The sequence below is a fragment of the Pelodiscus sinensis genome, chromosome 20 (assembly GCF_052426305.1).
Source record: "Pelodiscus sinensis isolate ZL-2025 chromosome 20, ASM5242630v1, whole genome shotgun sequence".
Classification (NCBI taxonomy): domain Eukaryota; kingdom Metazoa; phylum Chordata; order Testudines; family Trionychidae; genus Pelodiscus; species Pelodiscus sinensis.
This window is the reverse complement of record NC_143071.1, coordinates 29,793,640-29,809,615: the sequence shown is the minus strand read 5'-3', so window position 1 is coordinate 29,809,615 and position 15,976 is coordinate 29,793,640. Positions and strand designations below refer to the sequence as shown.

General features: G+C 63.4%; 1 protein-coding gene across 2 annotated transcripts in view; it reads left to right on the top strand.

Annotated features, from left to right (window-relative positions):
- Window positions 1-15,976, top strand: part of DNAH9 (dynein axonemal heavy chain 9) — a 250,404-nt gene that overhangs the window by 46,903 nt on the left and 187,525 nt on the right. For both annotated transcript variants that reach the window (XM_089771994.1, XM_075903450.2), the window contains 8 exons: window positions 268-398; window positions 1,499-1,625; window positions 3,785-3,937; window positions 4,501-4,626; window positions 6,187-6,426; window positions 8,919-9,079; window positions 9,783-9,939; window positions 14,760-14,864. In XM_089771994.1, coding sequence (XP_089628120.1) covers window positions 268-398; window positions 1,499-1,625; window positions 3,785-3,937; window positions 4,501-4,626; window positions 6,187-6,426; window positions 8,919-9,079; window positions 9,783-9,939; window positions 14,760-14,864 — 1,200 coding nt within the window. The remainder of the gene's footprint in view (window positions 1-267; window positions 399-1,498; window positions 1,626-3,784; window positions 3,938-4,500; window positions 4,627-6,186; window positions 6,427-8,918; window positions 9,080-9,782; window positions 9,940-14,759; window positions 14,865-15,976) is intronic.

Here is a 15,976-nt window from a genome sequence, read left to right as displayed (position 1 = left end):
GACAGAGTCCAGGGGCCACCTGGGGGAGGCCAGGTCAGGTCCTCAGAAGCCCTCTGCGTCGGACATGGGTCCTAGTGCGGATCAGTTGCTAACTGGACCCTTCCATCTGCACCCTTCTAGGGTGGGGATGAGAGACGCCATGGAGACGGAGGAGCCTCTATGGCATGGCGCCAATGCTCCGCACCCAGCGCCTGTGGCCAGGGGACGGAGTCTTTCCCGTAAGGACGTGAGGGGCTGACCGGTGCCGGGCCTTGTTTCACTTTGCAGGACTCCAGGCGCTTTGAAGGCATCGATGGGGATTTTAAAGAGCTAGCGCATGACGCGGAGAAAACACCGAATGTGGTTGAGGCGACTAACAAGCCAGGCCTTTCTGAGCGACTGGAGGAGATTCAGAGCAGGTGGGTGACGCCTTCCTCCGTGGTCTTGGGGGGACGCAGCGGTTAGTTGACAAGTTCACTCCCCTGTGCTCTCGGCTCGCTCTCTGCTGGCGGAGACGGCCGACTGTGCCATCTAACCGTTCGAGGCCGGGTGTGAGCCACCAGCCTGCAGCCCAACCGCCCCTTGTGACGGTGCTCAGGCTGAGTCGCCCGGACGCAGTGTGAGCCTGCCCGCCGCACGTGGCCATTGGGTCTCTACTGAGCCGCGCACCCGGGCACAAGAGAACCCGGTGCTCTTTGGGCCCAGACTCACCCCTCGCCGTGTGAGCCTGCTGGCTGAGTGCTAGCGTCACTGCGGAGCGCTGCTCGGCCAGCTGCATTCCCTCCTGGCCGTGCCCGGCTGGCTGCGGGGCAGCTGAGTGCCATCGGGGACACTGCTGGCTTGGAGTTAAAAGTGACCAGAGTAGTGAAATGGGAAGTTGGGATTCCCTGAACTGGAACAGCTGAGCTGGCGTAGGGCAGCCTGTGCAACACGCCCTGGAGCGGAGAGCAAGCACGGGCAGTTCCAGCCCAACGGGAAGGTGCCTGGGGGAGATGTGAGTGGTTCCTGGAGGCTTCTCACCTTATCTGAGGGCTTTATACTGCTGCCCATCACCGCAGTATCTGGGCACCTTCCCCATAAAATCCATAGTACTGGATCTGTCCCTAGTGCGGTGGCTGAGGTCTGTCACCACGGCTATGCTACAGCTCCCGGGGGCGCAGCTCCGGCACTTCGGCTGTGCTTCTACAGCCCGATGCTTCCTGCTCTGACAGGCGGGGCTCGTCTTGACAAGGGCAATCCACCTGTCCGAGAGACAGTAGCTGGGTCGCTGGCAGGACCTTCCTTTGAGCCCGGTCTGTGCAGGGGGCTGGTCCCCCCGCCGATGGCAGTAAGCGTGCAGCACGTTTCCCGGCCCCGGGCGACGTAGTGGGGACAACGTACCCTTTAGGAGTTGACAAGTCCCCTGTCGCGTCCCCCTCTGGGGGCCAAAGCTCTGCCCCTGAAGCTGAACTGCAGCATTAGCCGCTAAGGGCAGGGCGCGTCTGCGGTTCTGGACTGGGGCTCTGCTTTGTTGCCGCAGGTTGGCTCTGTGTGAGAAGGCCTTGGCTGAGTACTTGGACACCAAGAGGCTGGCTTTCCCCAGATTTTATTTCATTTCCTCTGCGGATTTACTGGACATTCTTTCCAGCGGCACCAACCCGCAGCTAGTAAGTGTCACGCGTGACTGCCCCTGCCTTGGGACAGCGGAGGCAGCTAGACCAGAGCGGGCCGGTAGCTGGTTCTAGACAGCCAGGGCCTTCCATCCCAGGAGCCGCGCGTCCTAGAGTTACTGGGCTGTAAGTGCCCAACCGACGGCAGCACGTAACCCCCGTCTGCGCTCGGACTGGGGAGCGTTTCCCACGGCTCTCACGGGGTGTTTGGACACGCACTGTGCTGAGGCGCTGAGGGTCGAAGGAGCATCCATTCTCTTCAGGCCCTGGTGAAAGCGTGCAAGCGGGCCTGGGAGTTTGGATGGCTCCGGGTTTGGCCGTTTTCAGGAGATGCCCGGCACCTGCCCTTTAAGGGGTCTCAAGATGGGCACCCCAAAACCGAGGCACCTAAAATAACATCATTTCAGAAGGCTCCGTCTAGCAGATTTCCCACCCTGGGTTTGGGCCCCTCGCTGTGAGGGGGTAGCCCTTGTGTTCTCGTGGCGTTTGATCCTGTCACGGAGGAAGGACACGCTAGACCCTGCGGTACCACAGGCTGCCCCGCGCAGAGTGCCTCAAAGCGGAGCCTTGGCCCGTGAGCACAGGGCTCCATCCTGTGGCAGCCAAGGCCCCTGCGCCTGATCGGAATGGTCTCCACAAAGGAGACGGGCCAGGTAGGAGATGCCGAGAGGGGAGGGGCAGGCTGGGGGAGCTGCTGTCCACACCCAGTGATCTGGAGGGCTCCTCTGATGCTCCTCTGGTGCCACTCACAGCGAGTGCCGGTGCCGGACGTGGGTGGGCCCGGCCTTCCCCTGCCCCCAGGGAGCTGGTGCTGTTCCTCGTCGTGTGCTGCACTGGTGCCAGGGGGCTGGGCAGCGTTTCCCTAGTGGCGCTGAAGCGAGTGTCAGTGCTGTTGCGTCTGCCGAGGCCGGGAGACGTACGACGCCGGTTGGAAAGTCCTGCACATGAAATAAACTCCAGAAACCTTTTCTCAAGATCAGTCCTGCCATGTGCCGAGCGCCAGCTGCCTCTGGCAGCGCAGGATTTGGTCCAGTCTGACCGTGAGTGGACCCAGCAGCCTGACGCTGTTATTAATGCCGGTCTGGCTGTGCTGCTCGGGGCGTTTAACCCTCCTCCGGAGTCCGTGCCCCGGACAGACTGGAGAACCCGCTCGCCGCCCTGGTCTAGACAGTGCGTGTAGGAGAGGAGGGGGGCTCAGCCTTCGCCAGACCAGGGCCCTTTCCCTCCCACGGAGGCCGAGGGCAGGCGTGAAGGGCGGCAGCTCGGGACTCCCAGGGTTGTGCGTGGAGGCTGAGGGGAAGTAACCACCCTTTGCTTCTCATGTGAGTTCGCTTGTAAATCAGGTTGGCCCGTGACTAAAATGGGTGTTGGCTGAAGGCTGGACAAAGCGCGAGTGGCCTGGCCCCCTTGCAACATCGCCCCTTGTGCGTGTGCACGTAGGGGCACGGGAGTGAGTGAGTGTGTGTGCCTGTGTAGGGGCACGGGAGTGAGTGAGTGTGTGTGCCTGTGTAGGGGCAGAGGAGTGTGTGTGAGTGTGTGTGCGTGTGTCTGTGTAGGGGTACAGGAGTGTGTGTGCATGCGTGTGTGTACGGGCCCGGGAGTGTGTGTGTGCGTGTGTCTGTGTAGGGGTACAGGAGTGTGTGTGCGTGTGTGTGTGTGTGTACATGCGTACGGGCCCGGGAGTGTGTGTGCGTGTCTGTGTAGGGGTACAGGAGAGAGTGTGTGTGTGTGTGTACATGCACAAGGGCCCAGGAGTGAGTGTGTGTGTGTGTGTCTGTGTCTGTGTAGGGGTACAGGAGTGTGTGTGTGTGTGTGTGTGTAGGGGTACAGGAGTGCATGTGTGTGTGTGTGTAGGGGTACAGGAGTGTGTGTGTGTGAGTGTGTGTGTAGGGGTACAGGAGTGTGTGTGTGTGTGTACACGCACAAGGGCCTGGGAGTGTGTGTGCTGCACTAAGGGAACCATGGCAGGGAAGGGCCACACATTTTATTCCTCGTATGGTTGTTTCCTGGGCGGTCCCGCTGCCGGGGATTTCCGGCACCCAAGGAAGGCCGGGGCTTGTGTCTGCCGGGCTCTGGGCCAGGTGGAGGGGACCAGCCAGCGGGGGTGGGGCCTGGCTGAGTGCTCCTGCGAGCCTCTGGCTTTGCGTCCTGGGCAGGTGCAGCGCCATCTCCCCAAGCTGTTTGACAACGTGGCCCAGGTGGAGTTCCAGGTGGACGCGGAGGGGGGGCCGACCAGCACTGGCCTGGGGATGTACAGCAAAGAGGAGGAATACGTCGGCTTCAGCGAGCCCTGCGACTGCAGCGGGCAGGTGAGACGGAGCCGCTTCGCTGCCCACCATCGGCCGTGGCTCGCGCTGCGGCTTGCGCCCGGGAGGCTGCTGTAGAGCCTGGGAGCCCGGTCGCGGCCCAGGCCTGACGCTCTCGGTGCTACGATGGGTCCCTGCTCCAGCCAGGAGATGCTGCGGGCAGACAGACGGGGTCCGAGGTCGGGGAAAGGCTCCCGAGCCCTGGCCAGCTCCGGTCTGGACCGTGCGGTTCATCGGTTGATGTGCCCGGAACGATACCTCGCTGAATTCTGGGAGAGACGCCGGGGGGAGCGAGTCTCCTGTGTTGCATCCGGCAGCCGGAATCCCGCCCCACGTCCAGGGCTGGCAGATCAGCCCCAGTCACAGGCCTTGGGGGTGGAGGATACTGACGCAGATTCCCACTGGCCAGGCTGCGTTCTCGGGGGTCATGCCAGCAGGTATCTGCTGGGGCCGGCTGGAGGCCAGTCGGAGTGCGCGCTGTTGAGCCACAGGACAAGAATACCGTCCCTATATTCACCAGAGTTCCTCAGTGGCCCCGCCGTGTCTCCGGTTTAACGCCTTTCCAGGTGGAGGTTTGGCTGAACCACGTGCTGGACAGCATGCGGGCGACCGTGAGGCATGAGATGACCGAGGGCGTGGCTGCTTACGAAGAGAAACCAAGAGACCAGTGGCTCTTTGACTACCCTGCCCAGGTACCCGATCCTCGACCGGCCCAGCAAGAGCAGCTCTCAGGCCAGGCCCTTAGACCGTCCTGGGCTGGGCGGGGAAACCGGCCACTGCCCGGGACACCCACCGTGCCCTGCCCCACGGCCATTGGAGGCAGGCAGACCCCTGCGCAGGGGCCGGATCCGTGTGTAAGGGCAGGTGCTGCAGCATGAGACCAGTGTGCAGAGGGGTCCACGCTGCAGCTATGGAGCCCTACAAAGATAGGGCTGGGAGGGGCCGTGGGGTCCTCTGCTCCACCCTCCCAGATGAGGGGGGAGCGCGCCGCTTAGAGCTCAGGGCCGGGGGGGGGAACATTGCCTGCCCCACGGCTGAGGGAGGAGAGCGCAGCTTAGAGCTCAGGGCCGGGGGGGGCACGTCGCTTGCCCCACGGCTGAGGGAGGAGAGCGCAGCTTAGAGCTCAGGGCCGGGGGGGGCACGTCGCTTGCCCCACGGCTGAGGTGGGAGAGCGCAGCTTAGAGCTCAGGGCCGGGGGGGGCACGTCGCTTGCCCCACGGCTGAGGGGGGAGAGTGCGGCTTAGAGCTCAGGGCCGGGGGGGGCACGTCGCTTGCCCCACGGCTGAGGGGGGAGAGTGCGGCTTAGAGCTCAGGGCCGGGGGGGGGCACGTCTCCTGCCCCACGGCTGAGGGGGGAGAGCGCGGCTTAGAGCTCAGGGCCGGGGGGGGGCACGTCTCCTGCCCCACGGCTGAGGGGGGAGAGCGCGGCTTAGAGCTCAGGGCCGGGGGGGGGGCACGTCGCTTGCCCCACGGCTGAGGGAGGAGAGCGCGGCTTAGAGCTCAGGGCCGGGGGGGGGGAGTCACTTCCCCCACGGCTGAGGTGGGAGAGCGCAGCTTAGAGCTCAGGGCCGGGGGGGGCACGTCGCTTGCCCCACAGCTGAGGGGGGAGAGTGCGGCTTAGAGCTCAGGGCCGGGGGGGGGGCACGTCGCTTGCCCCACGGCTGAGGGGGGAGACTGCGGCTTAGAGCTCAGGGCCGGGGGGGGGCACGTCTCCTGCCCCACGGCTGAGGGGGGAGAGCGCGGCTTAGAGCTCAGGGCCGGGGGGGAGACGTCACTTGCCCCACGGCTGAGGGGGGAGAGTGCGGCTTAGAGCTCAGGGCCGGGGGGGGGCACGTCTCCTGCCCCACGGCTGAGGGGGGAGAGTGCGGCTTAGAGCTCAGGGCCAGGGGGGAGACGTCACTTGCCCCACGGCTGAGGGGGGAGCAGCAGGGCAAGCGACTTGCGGGATGGCTGGAAATGAAGCGGCTGCTTCCAGCCTTTCTCTTGACGGTTCCCCACCCTGCGGGGAGTTCCCTGCCTGCCGCCCCCTCCCCAGCCGCCCAGCGGCCCAGGGCAGAGGCTGGGGCACAGCGGCAGCCTTTGGCCTGGTCTCTGGCAGGCTCCGGCGGGGGGGGCTCAGTGCAGGCTGTTGCTGCAGGGTCTCTCGTGGCACCATGGGGCAGTGCCGTGATTCTCGCCCCCCACCGCCCCCCGGGCGTGCTGCGAGACATGCCCCTGCCAGGCCGTGGGCCGTGAACTCGCTGCGCCCCCCAGGTGGCCCTGACCTGCACCCAGATCTGGTGGAGCACGGAGGTGGGCATTGCCTTTGCCAGGCTGGAGGAGGGCTACGAGAACGCCATGAAGGACTATCACAAGAAGCAAGTGGCCCAGCTGAACGCCCTCATCGGCCTGCTCGCTGGCGCCCTGCCCCGGGGCGACAGGCAGAAGATCATGACCGTGTGCACGATTGATGTGCACGCGCGGGATGTCGTAGCCAAGATGATCGCGCAAAAGGTTTGTCTCCGAACCCCCGGCCTTCCGCCCAGTCGGCACGGTCCTGCGGGGCCCGGGATCCCCGCGCAGCCCCCCTCACGACCCCCCGCGCAGCCCCACGTGCTAACGGCGCTGCCTGCGAGCTCCCTGGGCTATGAACAAGTGTCATGGCCCCGGAGCGTCTCCTCGCCAGCCCTTCTCCCCATGGCGCCCGGCTCCCCTGCAGCACACGTGCCTTGGTTCTCCCCGTGGCGCCCGGCTCCCCTGCAGCACACGTGCCTTGGTTCTCCCCGTGACGCCCGGCTCCCCTGCAGCACACGTGCCTTGGTTCTCCCCGTGGCGCCCGGCTCCCCTGCAGCACACGTGCCTTGGTTCTCCCCGTGGCGCCCGGCTCCCCTGCAGCACACGTGCCTTGGTTCTCCCCGTGACGCCCGGCTCCCCTGCAGCACACGTGCCTTGGTTCTCCCCGTGGCGCCCGGCTCCTCTGCAGCACACGTGCCTTGGTTCTCCCCGTGGCGCCCGGCTCCCCTGCAGCACACGTGCCTTGGTTCTCCCCGTGACGCCCGGCTCCCCTGCAGCACACGTGCCTTGGTTCTCCCCGTGGCGCCCGGCTCCCCTGCAGCACACGTGCCTTGGTTCTCCCCGTGGCGCCCGGCTCCTCTGCAGCACACGTGCCTTGGTTCTCCCCGTGGCGCCCGGCTCCCCTGCAGCACACGTGCCTTGGTTCTCCCCGTGGCGCCCGGCTCCCCTGCAGCACACGTGCCTTGGTTCTCCCCGTGGCGCCCGGCTCCTCTGCAGCACACGTGCCTTGGTTCTCCCCGTGGCGCCCGGCTCCCCTGCAGCACACGTGCCTTGGTTCTCCCCGGGGACGCTATGGGCCAGGTGCTGGGTGTGACGGCGCGTTGTGGTCTCCCGCTTCCTGCACCCCCGTAATGGCACGAACAGACTCCCCCAGCCAGTAGAACAGAGGGAGTTTATTGTTTCTCCAGGATACAGCACAGCACAGATGTAATCTGGTTCCAGGGCAGGCCTAGGATGCCTCAGCCGCCCTTGAGATGGGGGAGACCGGACCCCTAAATTCCAGCCCCTTTCCCTAGGCTGTCTCCTCCATGCTTCCAGACAGAAACTAACTCCCTCACTTCCAGCCCTGCCCCCAGCCAGGGCTCCACTCCCCTTCTTCCCATTGTTCCGCTTCCTGGGAGGTAACTAGTCAGACAGGTTCGAAGCCCCCTTGCATAATGACTCATCCCCTGCCCTGCTGGGCCATGCTGCAGCCAGTGGAGGTCACTCACAACCCACTGCCCAGCCTAGCAACCAGCAAGGTACCCCCCCACGTCACACCGGGATGTCGGGGCGCTACGGGCTGGTTTACTGGCCCATCTCTCCCAGGCCTGTGCTGCTGAATCACATGCCCGGGGCCCTGGAACCTGCTGGGCACGGCCAAGCCTCAGTTTCTGTCTTTGTCCCCCCCCCCCCCCCCAGGCGCCGCCAAGGCAGATGCTTTGGGCCGCTCAAGCCCCAGCTTTTGCTGCGACTCCCACCAGGGCTGGCTGCAGATCCCAGGGAAAGCAGGTGAAAGCTGCCCCTGGACTTGCAGGGCTTTGGATCCACACCCCTCCTGGCTAGCCAAGTTGCTTTCCCAAGGGGCTGCCGGTCCAGCCTCCTGGCAGCTCCCTGTGACGTAGTGGGGGTACCTGGCTGGTTCCTATGCTGCTGGCTCTGGGGTAACCCCCACTGCTGCCGTGGGTACCACGACCCAGCAAAACAGGATGAGTCACTATGCAAACCAGTATGGCCAGACACCCCCCATGGAGAGGAACAAAGGAAGGTGGATGCTGCCCTGGCTGGGGGGCAGGGCTGGAAGAGTGTTGGTTGGTTGCTGTCTGAGAGCATGGAGGAGACAGCCTAGGGAAAGGGGCTGGAGTTTAGGGGCCCAGTCTCCCCCATCTCAAGGGGGCCTGAGGCATCCTAGCCCAGCTCTGTGACCAGATTCCATCTGTGCTGTGCTGTATCCTGGAGAGGCAATAAACTTCCTCTATTCCACCGGCTGGTGCAGTCTGTTTGTGCCATTTTGGGGTGCAGGAGACGGGGGACCCCAACGCGCCGTCACACCCCCCTGGAGCAGCCTGGCCCCTCGTGGCTGGCGTGGTCCTGCAGGAGGCTGTGGTGGCTGGGTGAGAGGTTGAAATGGCTCCTGCCCCTCTGCTTCCCCCTCGTGCTGCTCTGGCCCCCACGCCCCTCACCAGTCCCTCTCAGGCCCCAGTCACCCCGTCCTCCCTGCTGCCCTGGGCCCCGCATCCATTCTCACCTCCCCGGGGTTGGCCCCCCTTACTGATGGGAAACTGAGGCACAGAGCAGCTCGGTGACGTGCCAGGCCTGCTGCAGTCATGAAGCACTGGGCCCAGGTCAGCCCCGGCGTAAGGCCATCGAGACCGGCGGGCTCCCCCCGGGTTTGCGTTGGGCCCCGCGTCGGGAGCCCTTGGCTTGGTGGGGCTCAAGTGGGTGCTTTGCAGGTGGAGAGCGGCCAGGCCTTCCTGTGGCTGTCGCAGCTGCGGCACCGGTGGGCCGAGGCGGAGAGGCACTGCTACGCCAACATCTGCGACGCCCAGTTCCTCTACTCCTACGAGTACCTGGGCAACACGCCGCGGCTGGTCATCACGCCGCTGACGGACAGGTGGGCCCCGCCCCGCCCCGCCTGCCAGGAGTCCCCAGCCTGCGGCTTGTTGGTGCCCAGAGCCCTGGGCAGCCTGCAAAGGGTGCTGGGCCCCCCTGGGTTTTCAGCTTGCACTCGCTGCGCGTGCAGAGCACAGGGCCTCCCCGGGAAGCCGAGGGACTGGGGCTTGTTCTGTCTGCAGAAGAGCAGAGGGGGGGATCTGAGAGCAGCCTTCCACCCCCCGAGGGGGGTCCAAAGAGGCTGGTCTCAGAGGGGCGGGTGGCAGAACAAGGAGCAATGGGCCCAAGTTACAGTGGGGTGGGCTAGGTGGGACATTAGGAAAAACTCTTTCCCTAGGCGGGTGGGAAGCGCTGGGCTGGGTTCCCGAGGGGGGGGCGAGTCTCCATCCCTAGAGGTGTGTACGTCCCAGCGTGACCAAGCCTTGGCCGGGATGGCTGAGTTGGGGCTGGTCCCGCTCTGGGCAGGGGCCCGGACTCGAAGAACCCGAGGGCTCTCCCTGCTCTGATCTGCGGAGCAGCCGGGGCTCCCGAGCAGGCTGGAATTCAGTCCCATTACCCTGCGCTGTCGGGGCCTCTGAGTGGGCGCTACCCAGGACCCACTGGCCCCAGAAAGCAGAGCAGCCCCCTGTCCGTCCCTTGGTGTGAGACTCTGCCCTGGGCGCTCCCTCCCACTCAGCTCTTGCCCCTCCCTTTGCGCCTGGCAGATGTTACATCACCCTCACCCAGTCTCTGCACCTGACCATGAGCGGAGCCCCGGCGGGGCCAGCCGGCACCGGCAAGACCGAGACAACCAAAGACCTGGGGCGCGCCCTGGGCATCATGGTGTACGTCTTCAACTGCTCGGAGCAGATGGACTACAAGGTACCGGGCCCAGGCTGTGTCCGGGGGGTGGGCTGAAACCTCTCAAACGCCCGAGGGCTAAGGAACAGCGCGAGGGCCCCTGGGTAGCCCCCTCGCCGCCTGTCCGGCCCCTCCGGGGGGGTACTCGTGGTGAGGCCCCGTGGGGCTGCCTGCCAGAGGCCTGGGCTTGATCCGCCGGGGCGGGGGCACAGAGCAGACAGGTTCTGGCCATTCCCGGGCCCCAGGCACTGCTGTAATTCATGCCATGAATAATGCTCAGCGCCTGCGTGGGCCAAGAGTTCAGCAGCAGCACCGCACGCTTCTCTGGACAGGCCGCAGCGGGGCCCAGCTCTGAGGGAGAGATCCCAGAGTCTGCCCTGCTTCCTGGCTTTGCTGGGCTGTGGCTGGACCCCTGCCAAGTCGATGTCACGAGGGAGCTGCATCGTGGGCTGCGCAGGCGCCCTCGCGCGGGGACTGCGGAGCCGTGTCTGCGGCCCATGCACAGCAGGGCTTCGTGGGCAGGGCCGTAACTAGCCTGAGGCAAGAATGGAAAATTGCACCCTCATGTATATATTCCTAGTCGCTATTTCGGAGAAAAAGGGAAAATCTGTTAATAATAATAATGATAATAATAACAACACAACGTCTATTTATTATAGTTATGAGATCTGCATAAACAATCAATTAATACATATAAAATATCACCATGTCAGCTACTGTTAGGTATTTGTTTATAACTGTACTTTGCACGCTTTTAATGAGGCAAACGCATCAATAATTGTGTTGAAATGAATAATATTCGCGCCCTCGCACGTATTCGATCACCTCTGCTGACCCGGGGATGCGCGAAGGTCGTTCTTAATTCATTGTCGTTCACTGAAACTTCTTTTGCAAGAAGCCACAGTCACTGCCTGGTCCCCTTGGTTTGTGTGGCACATTCACAGCACTTGGCCCAGGCGGCTCAGCAGCACGGGCACCCATAGAACCCTGGGATCGTAGCTCCTAGACCCCCAAGACCTAGAGCCACTCCCCTGACAGAGGTGAGACAAGACACAGGAGTCCTGGCGCCCCCTGCGCAGGGCAGTGTAACCTTCCCCCCGCCCCAGGCTCCGTGCCTGGAACTGCGCTAGGGCAGCTGAAGGCGGCGCTTGGCGTGGCTGAGCCGGTGCCCGGCCTCCTGCGTGGCTCGGAAGCAGCTGACGCGCTGGGCGGCCGTCAGGGCTGGTGACTGTTGGGTCTGGGAGCGGCAATGTGCAGCCTTACGTGGGAGCGGTGGGCTGGCCGATGCCGATGGGCAGGGGAGGGAAGTGGTTCTCTCTTAAAATAAATAGTTTTCTCTGATTTTTCTGCATCCCCTGAGCTCCTGGCCCTCGTTACGGCCCCGTTCGTGGGCTCCGGCAGGGCACATGAGGAGGGATGGGCCCCGGGCGGCTCAGGCCCTCTCTGCTGCCTGCAGCTCAAGCCGGAGGCTCTGCTGTCTGCTGCCCTCAGCTTCCCTGGGTGGGCAGTTCCTGACGCCCCTGGTTCTCTAGTGGCCCTTTCTGCGTGACGCTGTGACTGCGTCTGTCCTGCGCTGCGTGCTTGGAGCCACAATCCCCCCGACGGGTGAGTGGGAGAGCAGAAATGCCTGGCACCCAAGGGAGCGGGCTCCGTCTTCTCCCACCCTGGCCCCAGCTCCCTGGCAGGTGCCGACAGCCCTGCTCCGGGCCCTCTCCGTTGGATAAGGGAGCCGAGTAGCAGGACCTGCTTGGGGGAGGTGACAGCAGCTGATCGCCAGTCTCACATGGCCCTGATGGCGCACCCTGATCTTCACACGCCGATTGCTCGGGCCCAGGGTCGGGAGGGTCAGTCCCCTCTGCTCTCACCGCAGGGTGTGCGGCTGCGAAAGCCTCTGCAGACTTCCTTAGGCCTTCTCGGGAGCTGTGCTCCTAGCACCTCCGCCACCCCCAAGCTTCCTGACGCTAAGCGCCAATTGCCCCCGGCTTGTTCTCCCGCTGCTGAGGGCCTGGCTCCTCGCGCTCGGCTCCCAGGCCTGCTTGGGTCCAGTCAGTCGTCCAACCCGCTTGCAAGACGCCCCTGCCAGAGCGAAAGCGCCTCAGCAGGGACGCTCCCTCCCGCTGGCTCAAGCCCAGACGCAGCACTTCCCCGGGCTCTGGGCGCCTGTTGGCGCTACAGCCACGTGGTCTCCAAGAGCTTATCGCCGCCATCTGGCCGCCGTCACAGCCTCCTCCCTTCCCCTGCCCCAGGGCTTCTCAGCCTCTGCTTGCCTGGCGGCCGCCGGCTTCCCTAACAACATGTGCAGCTTGTTCCCTCCCATTTACCAACCCCCTCCAACGACACCTCAGCGTGGGCTCCAGCACCCGAGAACCCCTCAGCCAGCAGCCCCCTGCTCCGCCCTCCCGCCAACCTCAGCGCCTTTCACAAAGTCCAGGCCCTTCTGCAGCCCCGTCCTTCCCTGCTCCCCGAGGCCTCAGGACGGAGCGCTGCCCGGAGAGCCACCAGCCCGTTGTCTACCTGAAGCCTCGCGGGGCTGTGACGAGGGCCCTGCGTCCCGTCGGACCGATGAGACCGCTTGGGGCTTCTCCTAGCGCGTTCGGCTGAGAGGCCGGTGGATTTCCACACCCAGACTGACTGGGTTTCGCGCTGCCTCAGGACCAGCTGCGATGAGGCGGTGGCAAGCTCCTTCGCCGAGTCCAGCGTGTTCTGCGGGAGCTCCGGCCATGCCAGTTCCCATAGCAGGACCCTGCAGGCATCTGTCCGGGCCTTTGCCAGTGTGAGGCTGTCGGACCGGATTCCAGAGACGCCAGCTTTGGGGACTCCTCCGAGCTCCCTGGCCCTCTCTCCGCACCCAGGGAGTGGCGGCTGGGGACGCCCACAGGTGAGACACTCAAAGACGAGGAGGTCGCTTACTTTCTAGCACCACAAGCTTTTTGAGGTGTTTGTCCCAAGCAGAGCTCCCCGCCTGCCTGCCCATCTTCCCCTCTGCAGTGGCGTGAGGGAGACACCAGCCTGCTCAGCTGTGCCCACTTGGAGCACGAGGCCCGGCTGTGCACCGTGTGAGCCGATGGGTGCCAGTGCAGAGCGCATGGGCACAGGTGGCTGCTACGGAGGAGCTCCCCCTGGGACAAAATGCCCCGAAAAACTCAAGGAACTCAAGCTGCTTGGTCTGTAGGTCTTCCTCCCGCTGCAGCCCAGCCTGCCCTCCCGCGGGGGTAGTGTGCAGCCCACAGGCAGTTCAAGCCGATGGATTCCTGGTCGCCTCCTCCTTGGGCGGGCCGGGGTGTCAGACATTCAGTACTACAACTTCGCTGAGGGAGCAGAGGAGGAGAACTGGACTGTCGGGGAGCGGGCGTGTCTGAAGCCCAGTCAGGCCGGGCCTGGCGCGTGCCCGAGCCGAGGGTTAGATTTGCCCCGCCTGAAGGAAGAGTTCAGTTCGGTGCATGCAGCTGGCCTTGGTGAGTGTCGCTAGACCTCAGCCATTAGCTAACGTGTCCTGTGAGGCTGCCCGGTGCCCCGCTCTGCGGGCGCGTAGTGATCCATCGCTCCTGAGGAGACGTGTCTGAAAGCGACATTGCCCCGCCCTCACTGCCGATCTAAGCCTTCCCCACCCCATAAATAGTCTCAGGGGGAACCGGGTCAGTCTGTGGCCAGTGGCTGACCCAATAGAGTCAGGAGCTTTCGTGGGCAGAACCCGCCTCCTGAGCCGATGTGTCCCTCTCGTAGGCCTGTGCCCGCAGAGCCCGCTAGTACGATGGCCGGGTTAGGAGTTGCCTGGTCCCGCAGGAAGCCCACCTAACCCAGCCCCAGTGCACGCTCCTGCGCAGGCGCCTCGCCGGGTAGCAGCTGGGGGAGGGGCCGCGATGGCGCCCTTTTCTGTTTCCTTCAGGCCTGTGAGGCAGGCTGGCTGTGCCCCAGGCACTGATGGGAACGGAGTCACATAGGGCCTGCCTGCCCTGCTTGGGGACCCAGCGTGTGGACTCGGTGTTTCCAGCCTGCACCTGAGTGGCCCTGCTACATGCGAGCCTGGGCCTGGTCTCACGCCTTAGGGTGCAGGGCCGACAACACCCGGAAAGCCCGCGGGTCTGCCTTCCCAAGGTATTTAGCTGCCTCGTGGGATGTACTGAGGCACCTAAGTGAGTGAGACACCTGGTCCAGCTTGGCGCCTGCCTCCCTTTGGGGATCTGGCACCTTATTCGTTGGCCAGGGTCAAATTCTGTGCTCGGGCAGATACCGGAACCCGTATCCCATTCACCGAGCCATCCTGCCTCACCAGGAGCAGCGGGGCTCCCTGCTTCACTGAGAGGGCGTCTCTCCTCCTCTTTGGTTTCTTTGGACCCTCCAGCTCCCGTCCCGTCTCCGTGCTGGGCGTGAGCACCGACTGCTTTCTCCCACGCGGGGGGCCAGTCTGTGCCCCGGAGAGGGCTCTGTGTCGAAGGAAGAGAAACCTCCCGCCCATCCAGGCGCTGCATCGAGCGAAGCTGTCCGGATGCATTTTTATCCCTTGTCATCTGGTGCAGGAGAATGACTCCGACATCCTCAAATCATCTTTTATTCAGTTTGTGGGCCTCCCAGGAAGCAGGGCATCAGTAATTCAATCCCGGTGACCTTTCAAAGGGATTCTTGTGCACGTCTATTTAAAAGTGCAATTAACAAATCATGCTGCATACTATGGAGAGCAATAAAGATTATAATTTATTGTGCCTGCTGTTTTGGTGCACTTTGCTGAACGCCCACAGGATACCGGAGATTGTTACAAATAAATAGGGTGGAAAATGGATTATCCATTTTTCTCTGAAACTAACGCCCCTGGTAATTTTGTTCCTATACTTCTTTTCTTGCAGTCTTGTGGAAATATTTACAAAGGCCTTTCCCAGACTGGCGCCTGGGGCTGTTTCGATGAGTTTAATAGGATCTCGGTGGAGGTCCTTTCGGTGGTGGCTGTGCAGGTGAGTGAAGACGACTCGTCATGCGCTGGTTGATCACTGCTGCCATCAAGCACCAACGTCTTTGTGGGGAGTTTAACCCAGGATGTGACGTTCCGCTGAGGCTTGATTGCTGAAGTTAAGTGCTATTTCCACTCATGTCCACCACTGTCCACAGCTGCCCGAGTGTGGGACAGTCCTGTAGCATATGCACCAGGGATATTCAGCACCCACAAATGCCAGAGGACAGGGACCCCTTCATCTCCGAGTCCCGTTCATTGGGGACAGGTTCTTTTGCTGTCAGGCATAGCCTGACAGCTGCAGAAGCATTTTGAACTTGCTGTTTGCTCTGCCAGTGGGAACTCCCCTTCCCAGGCACAACATGGACATGGTCCCTCTGACATCCCCTTTGCCCTAGGGTGGCCGGATAGTGTGACGTAGGGGGGGTACCTTGCTGGTTGCTAGGCTTGGGCTGTGGGTGATCTCCACTGGCTGCTGTCTGCACCACGGCCCAGCAGGGCAGGGGATGAGTCATTATGCAAAGGGGCTTTGAACCTGTCTGGCCAGTTATATCCCAGGGAGCGGAACAATGGGAAGAAGGGGAGTGGAGCCCTGGCTGGGTGCAGGGTGGGAAGTGAGTTGGTGAGGTTTCTGGCTGGTATCATGGAGGAAGCAGCCTAGGCAACGGGCTGGGATTTAGGGGCCCAGTCTCCCCCATCTCAAGGGGGGCTGAGGCATCCTAGGCCTGCCCTGTATCCAGATGACATCTGTGCTGGGCTGTATCCTGGAGAAGCAATAAACTCCCTCTATTCTACTGGCTGGTGGAGTCTGTCTGTGCCACTACAGGGGTGCAGGAGATGGGAAAACCCCAACGCGCCATCACAGATAGCAAGTGTGAAAAATCAGGACACTTATTCAGGGGCGGGCAGGTAGTTGTGTAACTAAAACAAGCCCCTAACATCGGGACGGCCATGAGCCTCAGGTCACCTGACAGCTGCGGAGCAGCACCTCGCTAATCGTCCATCCGTTCGGTCAGGGCAGTTCAAAGCCCGCCCGCCAGGAGGCCCTTGGGGGGATGCAGAGGAAAGGGAGCTCGCCAAAGGAGCCCAGAGGAGACGGAGCCTCAAGTGGTTCTG